This window comes from Numenius arquata, chromosome 2 (genome assembly GCF_964106895.1).
Source record: "Numenius arquata chromosome 2, bNumArq3.hap1.1, whole genome shotgun sequence".
Taxonomy (NCBI): Eukaryota; Metazoa; Chordata; class Aves; order Charadriiformes; family Scolopacidae; genus Numenius; species Numenius arquata.
The window spans coordinates 116,905,124-116,918,332 of NC_133577.1; the positions used below are offsets into that span (position 1 = coordinate 116,905,124).

The following is a 13,209-nucleotide window of genomic DNA, read 5'->3' on the forward strand; positions in this document are numbered from 1 at the left end:
TGTTTCCGCAGGTCTACAAGGGTAACACAATTGAAAAGGGAAAAAAAAAAAACCCAACCTAAATCATGCACACGGAAATTGTACTTGGCATCAAAACACGCTGGGTGCGCAGATGTCACTGGCGCATCAGGTTGGCTTTTCCTAGAAGTAATAGTTTGCCTGTTAGTAAAGTCAGTGCCAGCTGTAAGCACTGTTTGAAAAGAGACATTACTTTCAAAAACATGAAGTATCTTCTGCAGTGTGAATTGGAAATTATTACTTTTTATACGTATATGTGCAACTTTATCTTAAAAAAAAATTTTAATAAAAAGAGTAGAAAACCCAAACCCATGAAATTTTACTAAAAAGCTTCTGTGCTTAATCACGTAATGAACCAACCACTTACAGACCATTTTTCCCAGTTTGAAAACACAAAGAGTTATTTGAACAAATGCCTCCAGGAAAAATCTGAAAATTAATGTTGAGATTCAACTATTAAGTGACTAGACAGCCTTATTATACTATCAACTGTCTAATCCTACATCCCACAAGCTCAGATTTTTCCTATATTTCGAATTCAGGCTTTTCCTAAACAATGGATACATCTCTATATAAGAAAGCTTTCATGGCATCCTCTCCCTAAGATACATTTTTTAATAAATTGAAGACTGGTAAACCAGGATCATCTTTTTTTACACCACTCCACAATAACATTAACTTTAAAGCTGTGTTCCTTCCCTTCCACTTTCTCTTTTGATCTCCCTTATACATCTAAACAGCCTTTAGGCTCTTTGGAGAGAGACCCAGCCTTCTTGGGTCTTTAATAACTTTTACTGTGAAGGCTGCATTTCCAGGTGGAGGCTTGGCAGAAGACCTGTGCGTGCAGATGTCTCCATTCTGCAGATAGGCTGCTCCGCCTGCGGCACAGCCTCTTGCAGGGTAAAACTCACAGTTTACTCTTCCAAAAGTTCCGTCTGCCGCAGTGTGGGAGGTAGAGAGCACAGGGGCCAGATCAAGAGGCCACAGAAGGTCCAAAATCCTGTCTAAAGCCCCACCAGATTCTCCAGATAAAGACTGTTGGCCTAAAGGTTCCTCCCTTGTTTTGGAGCACATTCCCACCCCACTATGTACTTTTTCTCCCCAAAAGGAAAAGTGTTTCCCCCCAAACTAAATGTTAAATCTATTTGCTGTAAAGATTCACAGTTCTTTACAAAACCTTATGCATGAGTGTTAGGTGTGAAGCCCAGTCCTCTGAGACCCACTGGCCCAGATTCCAGGTACAGGTAGAGACAAGTAAATACCACTGCTCAATTAAAGCCTCGATATCACAGTTACCATCTATGACATACCCAGAAAGCACAAAAATATGAATCCTACCTAGGAGTGAGATTAAAATCTTGTAAAGATGAGTGTCTGAATTGTTTTGAGGTTCTAAAAACAGACACGTAACAGGTTTTCTTATTTTTAAATATACCTTTTCTCCTTTGCATACATTTACTTATTGAGGATGTAAGAGAAAACAAGTAAAAGGACAGGTAGTCCATGCAGTTGATGGCAGCAAGACACATAAACCTGTATCAAAGCTTACTTACTAACCCCTTTGGTTGAAGTCAAATATGTATCTCCTAAATTTCAGAATGAAGATTATGTCAATGCCATACTCCTTGCTCTGTATGCCTAGTCTCTAATTAAACCATTACTCCCCCAACACACACCCTACCTCGCCTTACTCCATGCCCAAAATGAGTGGGTGCTCAGAGAATGAATCAATACTGTGTAACACGGACATCGTTGGTAGCTTTGCTGATTCAGTGGCTTCTGCTGTTGTAAGAGAGGTAGAAAATAAGGTGGGGAAACGGGAAGTATTAGCTGTGAGTTCTTGTCACAGTATGGATGGCTACCAAGATGCACAAAATAAGCAGGAGAGACTACACATAGAGAAAATACAGATAAAACTGCATCGTAGGTATTTACCTCTTAAAATTGCCAGACACAAAGTTAAGAAATGACAAGGTAGATCTTAAAAATGCATAGTATTACAGTCAAAGTCATATTAGTAAAATATATGTTATATATTGGGTTTGTGCCTGTCTCTACTTTTAATCTCTCCTGTCCAAAGCCAATGTCCTGTCCTGCCCTGCCCTTACGACACAGCTGCTACTGTTGACTCTCTGAAATACAGCATATCATTATTTTAATTCTGCTACAGGAGCTTTCACATCCACATGTGACCACCCTTAGTAATTAACTAAATACTCCCCAGCCATCAGAGCAACCTTGCTCCCCAGAGCTTATGCTTTTTACCCAATGCAGCAGCCTCTGTTCCGCCAGACACTCTCACATCAGTTTTCTCCTTTCACAACGAGTTCTGTATCTCTTAAAGATTTTCCTACTCTTTCCCTCTTCTCACAGCCTTTTATGGCCAGCTGCAGCGGTGGTTGGCTCCCTCCACCTTCCTAACAACAACTCCCGGGCATCCCCACCCCCACACGTCACCTCTTGAATCTCTTCACAGAGGATACCATTGAGGACACAGAGCAGAGGAACAGAAGACTTGTTGCTCCCCAGAAAGATCTTTTTTCTTGAAAGCTAGAAGGGAAACTTTACTTGCCTCCTGCAGTGGTTCAAGTTAGGGAGAAACAGAAAAAATAACAGGCTAGAGAGGTTTTTTTGTGTTTTTTTTTTTTTTTCTTCCAAGATGGGCCAGGAATTAATGAGAAATTTATTTCATGTCATTATGGCACAGATTCCAGTTTTAGCTAAAATTGTATTGCCTACAAAGATAGAGCAAGACGAAAAATGGCAATAGCATAAGGAAAAAAAGAAAGACATGACATACCAAGAAACAATTCAGAAGAGCGGTAATAAGAAAACTCTATATCCCAGCTCAAAGCTTGCAGAAAAACAAGTCAAGAAGCGACTACAGATTATCTGTAGATCACCTCTATGCTGGCTGGTAAATTAACATGCCAGGGAGTGTACTCCCTGTAATCATCTGTACTGTAAATTTTTCAGAATAGCCCTGGCATAGTTTATGTGTAGGGCAATAGCAAATAATTTTTGGTTATGGTTTGGGAGCTACCACAGGCCAAGGACCATTCTTCAGTTGGCCATATGTGTATGGCCACTCCATATGGAAAGCTGAGAAAAAAGCTTATAATGCCACTTATAAATAAGCCCATACAAATACTGGAAAATAGTACGAATGTTGGCCATTCAATGCCTCAGAACTAGCAAATAGTCTCAGGCACATAAAATTTCTGACGATGGATGTAACCATAAAGATACAGCCAAAAACTAAAGGGATGGTGAAGCTAAGGTTGCTTAAGATGATCACACCACCTGACAAGGACAAAGCAACAAAGAGTAAAAGAAGATACAGCTTTGTGACAGTTGAATGGCTCTTTTTTTTTTTTTTTTTTTTTTTTTGAAATAAGGTGAGAACTGAGTTTCCAGAATCTTCAGAGATGTGGGGGAACAGGTCCCAGAGGTTCACTTGGCCACCAGGGAATTATCCTCCACAGAGAGACCTGCACAAAGAGTTATCCTTTCCCAAAACTTCATAGCTGCTCAGCTGAAATAATACCTTCAAAGAAGAAGGGACAAAGTATTCATACCATGCCGTGATGCTATTTTTAGCCCTTCCTAATTTTATTTAGCTCAGTAAGAAAAGGTTGAGTCAGCAGATACTGTCATAATGGCCTAGGATAACCTCGTATCTGAGTTTTTCACAGGGTTTTGACTGGGCACAGTTTAGTTTATGTAATAGTTTGGCCTTTGTCTCTTCCCTGTTCTCCTATACATACGTGTATCTCTAGCAGCTCTAAGGAAGAAACACAACCCTACCCATGGCATTCACACAGCCGTGGCAACACTACTACTTCACTCCGGCTCAGCTTGATTTGCCATCATAGAAGGGGCAGTGGTGGGACAAAGAGGACAAAGAAGAGAGAGTTGCTGCCCAGTCAACCAGACCACTGTGTCCCAGTGCAGACCCAGCCACTCATTCCACTTGTCTTACATTCTCCTACTGCCACTAGCTCTTCACCTGGGTGTCAGAATAATGATAATTTAGAGGGAAAGAGAGAAATGGGGTGAATGAAGAAACAATGTTAAAAATGTAATTTTCTTCAGGCTTTTCATATCCTACCAAGATTACTCAGCTTCCCTTCGATCTATGAAGTGAGAGTGTCCAGCCTGCTAAGCATCTTTCTGAGCCAAAAAGTAGATTAAGAACTTGGAAACAGCCTTGGGATGTAGCTGAAGGAAATCCAACTCTTGGAATGATTTGAAAATTATCCTAAATTTTGTAAGATAATCAGCAGCACAGATCTGTACATACTCAGCATACAAAGAGGCAATTCCTCCCAGAGAAAACTGCAGTAATACTTATTTGAGAACTACAGACACAGGAAGTATCATAGAAACTAAAAAAAAAACCCAACCAAAAAACCACACCTATAATCATCACATGTATGAATAGATAAAAAGAGCTTTGAACTAACATAAAAACTTTAGCAAGAGCATGTAAGAATGTCCATGCTGTGGAAAATTGACTTTCAGCAAAGCACTTTGGTCAGCAAAAGCTGTCACATGCAGCAAGTGTCTGAAAAAAGAGAACTAGGAATTTGATGTGCCAGGTCTATGAAGGGTGACCAGCAGATACTGATTTTACATATCTGGGAACTCTTGATATTGAAAAACAATAATGCTTCCCATGGAAAGCATGTCATAAACTACAAACTGACATAAATCGTGACGTAACTGATCCCAGAGTCACTTTATAGAAACCTTAAAGCACCAAACATTTCAAACAAAACAAAACCACCAAAACCAAACCCACCATTCCAGCAAGGATCAGGATAGTATTTACTGAATACAAAGAAGATGGAGTGACAGTGGTTGAGGTTCTAGATGGTTTCACAATGCTCTTCACAGCTTTGCCCCAAGACTTCCACAGTCGGTCACTTCTGGACCTCAACAGCAGATCCAGAAGGGAATGATTTCAGAAGTGTTTATTCCAGATGAACTTGAATGAAATCTTATGAAGCACAAACAAATGACATTTAGAAAGTGATGGCATCAGCACTAGGCCCAAGGAAGCTTGCTTTCCTCAGGGTTTGCCTCTCATGAATGACTTAGCGCTGTGGTTGAATTTTTTTTCCCATGGTTAAGTAATTTGTAAACATTTGCTGCCATACGGGTTCTCTTTTGCTTAGTAATGTGTGAGCCCACGAGTGCCCTTCTCATACAGGATTTCTCCCAGGCTTTTCTCTCCTCACCCAGTGGGGCATATTTACAACAAATTCATTGGAGCATTTAGTTTTGTTTTGTTGTTTTTTTTTTCCCTCTTTAGAACTTAGCCACCTGTCAAATTCATTTAAATAATCTGCAGAATTACAAATAGCTGGTGAGGTTGGGGAGAGAGGAGAGAAACAAACTTACATGCACGTGCCAAGTAACTGCCAAAGTCCCGTTCCTTTAGCGACCTGTCTGCAAACAAGGACAATAAAAATCTTTAATAACAGAAGCATGAGGTAATCTAAGTATGGACACAGTCTCATAAGGTAAACATGACATAGTACTGTTTAAAGTTATTAGAACTATCTACCTTTTTTCGAAAGGTCAATAAAAATCAGTGACTTGGTGTGAATTCCTTCTTAGGATGAACACTTGCACATTTATGACAGGAACACTGGTGTGTCTGAAGTGTTCATATGAACAGATTCAGGAGAAATCCCAAGTGCTGACTGATGAAGGATGTAAAATGATTTCGACGAAACTTACAAAGCCACAATTTATTACTGTAACTTAACCCCCCGCACTGAATTCACCAACAAAGAAAATTCCAGAAATCACCTAGTCCCCAAGAGCAACACAATGAAACTGCTGCAACATGAAGTAGTACTTTGGGATTCAGAAAATCCAAAGTCTCTGGTTATTTTAAATTTGTCACTCCACAGCTTTTTCTCAGCTAAAACCTACAAGAAAATCATCAAATACAAAGTAACTATGACAATTACCACACCAACACGTCACCTACTCTGAGCAGAGCACCCGCATAACATCATTTATGAAAATCCAACATGAAAGTGTTAAGTTACGTATGTTTTAATAAACGAATATAAATAGGTCACTTGTAACTTTATGATAATGGAATTAAAACACAGCAATATCAACAAACATAGATTTTTATATATAAAAGTGTTGTTTATTGTAAGGAAACTTTAAATATAACCAACAATATTGAAAATATCGTGATTGGCATTTACGGCCTTGATTGTAGTTTACTGCCATACAAGTAATTTCTAGCATTTTTCTTAATCACGTCAAGCTAGTGCAAAACATAGGTAGCTTTTAGAGATTAAGCATACAGAATGACAAGAGTGTAGATTTTGGTTACCTGATATTTCCTTCTAGTGTAACAGGCTTCTCTTTTTCCCATAAATCAAAAGTACAAAGGCAAGTTATCAGATGTGCAATTATTCATACTGCGTTTCTAAGTTAAAAAAAAATGTCATTTGTAAATTTTGCTCAGATTGTATTTTTTTAGGAATCTGACTTATAATTTATACCATACTGTATGATATAAATTATATGTTGTTATCATATTATATAATCATATTTTCATATGGTATGATTATATAAATTGTCACAACATATCACTGACTATAGGATAATAATGACATCAACGTACACAAACATATGGCATTAGAAAAGTCGTTATCTAAGAAGGAAAGATGTTATAATTCAGGTGTTTGAAACTGGGTGCAAGCAGCCTTCCTGCAGTTCTTGTAGTACCGTTTTGGCAGAATTCCTGCCAGTGGCCATTCTGTGCACTAGCTTTCCATGTACATCAACAGACAGGTCAGTAAGCAGTATTAAAATTGGACTGTGCCTGAAATTTCCAGTCACAGACCCTTGTAAGCAATGAGCCTTGTGCTCCTAATTAAGATGATACTCTCTCTCCTCAGTCTCAGAAGGTGTCCCATGCTATTATGGCTAACAAGATATTATTTTATGATGACCTACAGTTTTTTTGAAGCAGGACATATTAGCTTTAACAATGACATACTTTCCAGACTTGTGCAAAGCTTCTGAAGTATTGATCTTTCAAATTAAAAAAAAATATTTTTGTACTTCCTGATAAGGATTTTTCCAGGACAAGCTTAGTTTAGCATGGCTTTCAATATCAGTGATTTCAGTAATTGAATTTGGTCTTTGATAGCTGAGATTAGACTGCAAGAAGAGAGATATACAGAGATCATTTCATTTGAAATAGGTAAAAGATTTAACAGATAAAAAAGGTGAGATCTAAAAAAACCTAACTACATAACAAGCATAGATAGAGAAGACAAAATGCATAAATATAAAACAAGGGAGAAGGAAAACAATATAGGTTATGTATGATTAGGTAGAACATGACAATGACCTATGCCTTTGCTTTTAAAGCATTAAGGTTAATTTGTCAGCTGTTCTCACTCTAGACTGTACAGAATACATGTAACTAATAAAAAATGCAGTTTATTGCAAAAATATACAAGTCCTCTAAATTGCATAAGATATTACAATGTCGTGCTGAAACATGACATATTAAACAAAGAGGACTTTAAAACAAATTACAAAATGTTAAAAATCAGATTTGGGTCATGAGCGTTACACAAAATGCATTGTCATGCTTTATCTTACGATTAGTCTTGTGATTCACTACATCTGTGATAAATGCAACATAAAATCATGACAACTGTAATAGTCAGAAAGTAATATCTACTTTATATCTTCTGTATTAATACATATAAACACTTTGTGTGCACTAATACTTTCAACATATCACATTCAAACTAACAGTCTTTCCAGAGAAGTTGTAACCTTTTTGAAGAACAGAAGCTGGTTTAACAAGTTCATCGCATGTGGGTTTTTTGAAATCTACTCTTTAAGGAAATGCCGTGTTAAAGGACTTGATTTTCAAAGGTGCTGTGCTACTACAGGTCGTCTTAATGCCAGATGAAACCATCAGTGCTAAGCACTTTCAAAAACCAAGCCCACAATTTCTTAAATTCCCAATTTATTTATTAGTATTTCCACTGTAATAAGTCCAAAAAATACCCCCAAACCCATTCTTAAAATCACAGAAAATGCTTGGCATCTATAGGAAGAGAGACAATTCCTCAGTGGACTAACCACTACTGTGCTATGTTCTCATAACAGATCTTGTTGCTGCTATGTTCATGCACTGGTATCGGCAATGTCCATGTTTGTTCCAAACAGAGCAACTAGCTGCTCTTCATAGTTTGCAATGTTCCGTTTCAGAATTTCCATACAAGGTCCCAAAAGCCTTTCAAATGCCTGCACATCCATAACTAAGACAAAAGAGGAGAGAAAGAATAAAACATGTTCGTCTTGGTGTTTATGACATTCCAACATAAAATTTTAAATGATAACAGGACAGATACCACGGAGGCATATACTTTGTTTGCACAGAAAAGAACCACTTACCGTAGCAAATCAAGATCAACACATGGCTGTCTTGAAACTTCATAAATAAACGTAGAATTTGCTGCATTTCTTATTTTGAAAATACCTTCATATTAAGATTTATGTCACCCAAGAGCTGCTGAAGAAGTCTGGAGGGACATGGATTCCTTCACGGAATACAGTTTTAAGACTCTTGAGATTTCAAAAAAACCACATCCTTTGCAGATGTTGTTTTGGCTGTATTTGGGGTCTAACTTCACGTATTTCCTTGCTACTTTTACTCGCTTCCACCCACAGTGGAAACTGTAATAGATACATATTTCCCAGCAAATATATGAAAAGTTGGAGACAGTAATTCACATGCAATGTCAATGCATAGCTGACCAGAGTATTTTCGTTACCTGATCACATAGAATCATAGAATCATCTAGGTTGGAAAAGACCCTTGGGATCATTGAGTCCAACCATCTACCCTACTCTAACAAGTTCTTCCCTACACCATATCCCCCAACACCACATCTAAGTGACTCTTAAACTCATCCAAGGATGGTGACTCAACCACCTCCCTGGGCAGCCTGTTCCAGTGTCTGATCACTCTTACTGTGAAGAAATTCTTCCTAGTGTCCAGTCTAAACCTACCCTATTGCAGCTTGTTGCACCCTATTCCCTCTTGTTCTATCGCTATTTGCTTGTGAGAAGAGACCAGCACCAACCTCTCTACAGTGTCCTTTCAAGTAGTTATAGAGAGCGATGAGGTCACCCCTCAGTCTCCTCTTCCTCAAACTAAACAGTCCCAACTCGCTCAATCGCTCTTCGTACGATTTATTCTCCAGGCCCTTCACCAGCTTCGTTGCCGTCCTCTGCTATAGTTCTAGCCAATAGGCCAGGGAGGCAACTTCATACTTCAACCTGATGGCCTGTAGTGTCCTGGCTCCTAAGAAAAGTTCAAGATCTCTGCTATTTGGGAAGTGCCAGAGATCTTGGCGACTCACCCATATTGGGTAATGACACTCTCTCACCACTGCCTCTTATTCTTTCCTCTCTATCATCTTTGATCTTTATTGCCTCATCATCTGTGTGTTCGGAGATAGGGATTTTAAAATATAACACCTTTATAAGTAAGTGAGAAGCTTTTTGGTTACTGGACTGGTAATCAAACTGTCATTCAAGAATGCCAAACCTGTCTTTGCAATTTACAGTTTTCCCATAATTAGATACAACTATTTAGGAGGTAAACATTAGACCATGAAAAGCAATGGATGTGAAGGGTTGTCTGTGAGCACAATTCCTATGGTCTTTGCTTTTCCTCTGCCTGAGGCTACAGTGTGATGGAAAGATTAAATTAACAGCTGATGAAGACAAAGAATTTGTTAAAGCTTAAGTCATGGTGACAAAACGGGACAGAATTTTTAGCACAGTTATTTCTTGGATGAGAGTCAGTCTACTGAGAAAATAAATATTTTACCTTTCTGCAGAGTATTAGACATTTATCTGATAGCTATAAATGGTTTGCAGCAATACTCTCTGTACTGAAAGAATTTTTACTTCCATGCGATCAGAGAAACATTGGAGAATTTGTGTTTAACACCAGTTATCAACTGCAAATAACTTTTGGAGACAAATAATGTAAATAGGAATGCGTAGTAATAGATGATGTACTTAAACAGCCTTATTTGGGTAAATGTAATTAAATTTTATATTCTGGAGAAAGGCAAAGTTCACAATAAAACCAACCAGATAGATTATGTATCATTTTATATTAGATATAAAATATTATTGAACAATACCTAAACATTTGACAGTGCCAAGAGCAAATGCAGAAGCGGCTCGTGGTTTGTTAGTTACAAGAGCAAGTTCTCCAAAATATTGTCCTCTTGAGCATCGAGCTATTTCAACTGCTCCGTTCTCTTCTACATCTTGCTTACCCTGAAATATCAGGTAAAAAAAGAAAGAGAAGACAGAGAATGAGAGTGAGATTTGCTGAACTCATTATTGTATAAGCAAATTTAGTAACAATGGTAGCATTACTGTTTAACACAGAATACATCAAGTTTAAAAAAAAAAAAAAAATTCTGTGCTATCAAGATGTTTACCTTCCTTGTCATTATAATCCTTACTTCTCCAGATTCCACAATGAAGAATGAATCAGCCAAATCACCCTGTAGAAGGAAAAATAAAATAAAATGTGTAAAGGAAATGTGAATTTTCTTCTAGTTTAATGGTAACATTAAAATATTTGCAGCCAGTTCCTTGAAGCTCATCTTTTTGATACCTGTTGCAAAAGAAATCACTCTAAATGTGAAAACCATACTCAAGGCACACAGTAATCAAAACATCTATACAGAACTGACAGCAAGGTATTTTCATGGAAAGACATAGCTGACTGTGCCTTATACAAAAAGCAGAGAAAAACAACATTAGAGAAGATTTTAGGATCCTTCCTCATGTTTCTCCACCTTTGTGTTCCTTCCAAATTACTTCCCTTACAGAGTTTCCAGTATAAAAAGCCTCCAAGGGCTATCTGATATCCAATAATTATTTTGAGGCAAGATAATCTCAGCTGCGTATCCTGAAGAGTTTACTTCTGCATTCTTCTTCAAACGATTATCATATTTTAACAACAAAACCAAGGTAAATCTTCAGTGCTCCTTATTGCAAGCCATCATCCTTTTATATACTTTGAATTTCTAAGTATACTAAAAATGTTGACTCCTTTATTCACACAAAAAAGAGGGATATTTTTCAAAGTGCCGTAAGTGAAAAATTAGCTTCTGAAACAAAATAATCACCTCTCTTAGATGCAGGGCTGGTTTTGTTTTGTTTGACAAAGAAAAACGTCGTTTAGAAGTATGTATTGTCTATAGATAACATGATAATTGTTAACAACTGGAAATGAAAAATTAAAACTAGAAAAAAAAATGTACCTGAGCAATGATTTGTTCTCCATCTTTGTACACTTTGGTGCCAATCACATCAACCACTTTTAAACGCTCAGACACCTTCATTTAAAAAAAGAAAATGTAAGAAATATTTGGTTAACGTTACATTACAATATTGTATTTAGAAAGCCCTTCCAGATTTCTTTCCATGGATCTTTGCACAGAATAGTGTATCTTTATTTTCCTGTTTTGATAATCATTAAAAAAAGGAAGAACTGCTGAATAATGTTCCAGAGGATATATTATAGACTTAACGGCTAGATGTTTTGACAGAACTTCCATTTTTGTAAGAAGTCTATATATCCCAAGTATTAAAAGAATATTTTCAGAAAAAAAAAAATATGCATGTAAAAATACAGCTATTGAATGAAAACATTTTGAAACTCCAAGCCATTGTTTAATTTTATTGGCTAATACCTGGTAAAATTACTAGTAATATCTAGTATCTATAAAATATCTAGTAAAACTACATTTAAAAAAGTAGGTTGTTTTTTTTTAAATAAAATGCAGTATTAACATTAGCTCTTTATCCTGAAAATTTAGAAATATCAAATATATGATCTTTCTCCAATATATTGTTGAGAAAATCTTAATTACAAATTTAAACTCTGCAAAAGCAGAATCTTATCAGGTACCTCCAATACTAAAATAATGCAGAAGAAATCTTACTTCTAAGGATTTAAGGAATGGCAATGACTCAATAAAACTTTCATACATTCTTCTCTTTTTGGCATTATTTTTTACAATGATTCTTCGGAACGTTACCCTGTCCTGTAAACACAAAGAGAAAAAGAAAGTTTATTAACAGAAAATATGTGTGATAGAAAATACTTTAGAAATGGCTGAATATGTTCGAATTACCCAATTTTAGTCACTCAATGTAGCTGTGAAACTAGCTGGCTAGTCTCCCCATACTGTCAGTTGAGAAAGATTCCTCTAGAGGTCAATCAAGAGCTTCTAAAGTTAAGCTCCTGATCTGACTCGTGTTGTGAAAAGCTTCTCTGCCCCTCGGTAAACAACAGAGTTTACCTTAAACAGGTTGGCTACACAATGAGCGCTGTGTGGGTAATTTAAGATATTTAAGAAATCCTCAATATTTAAATATTTAATTTACAAAGTTCATTCATTATCCTGAGGTCCCATACATATTGATATGTACTCAAAGAGGTTTTTATATTATTATACAAAAAAAAACAAAATGCATGGGTCTGGGTCTTGGGTCAGAGTCCACTTTCTGCTGTTGCAGAAGAACAAGACTCATTGCTGCCCTACACTGCCAACTGGACATTCCTTAGGATTTGGCAATCCAAGCGAAGCAGACAGATGGAAAAACCACGTGTGCTGTTTTCTTCTCTTAACTCCATATGACTGTGGTCCTGGTGACACAGAGGTGAAATGCTTTGCAAGCCTTCACAGCTTCACGTGGGACTTGCTGGCCAAGACAACCTAATCCAGTTTAAAACCATTCTTATAACTCTGCCAATATCCCAAAAGTCATATGGATTAAGTTGGTAAAAAACCACGCGTTTCGCTTCAATAGGAAAATGTTATCTTAGAATCAGACATTAGATTGACATACACATCTTGAAGATGGCTAGCCCAGCTTTATTCTTTGGGTAAACTCAATTACTGTTGTGAAAGATCCAGATAGTATAACACTAGTAAATAACCTCATATTTGAATTTTACTCTGGAACCAAAAATGTTTCCTATGAAAAACATTTTATCTATATGTCTAAGTAATTGTCAAGTGGTTTGAAATTTGGGAAATTATCATTAAAACAGAATAAAACAAAACGTTGTTTTAAAAACTCAGT

General features: G+C 36.9%; 1 protein-coding gene across 1 annotated transcript in view; it reads right to left on the minus strand.

The window, feature by feature from the left end:
- Positions 1–6,173: 6,173 nt before the first annotated feature.
- Positions 6,174–13,209, minus strand: part of PRKAR2B (protein kinase cAMP-dependent type II regulatory subunit beta) — an 88,541-nt gene continuing 81,505 nt past the window's right edge. Inside the window, exons 7-11 of the mRNA XM_074168009.1 lie at positions 12,063–12,164; positions 11,379–11,453; positions 10,548–10,613; positions 10,242–10,380; positions 6,174–8,339 (exon numbers count right to left, since the gene is read on the minus strand). Coding sequence (XP_074024110.1) covers positions 8,206–8,339; positions 10,242–10,380; positions 10,548–10,613; positions 11,379–11,453; positions 12,063–12,164 — 516 coding nt within the window. The 3' untranslated portion in view covers positions 6,174–8,205. The remainder of the gene's footprint in view (positions 8,340–10,241; positions 10,381–10,547; positions 10,614–11,378; positions 11,454–12,062; positions 12,165–13,209) is intronic.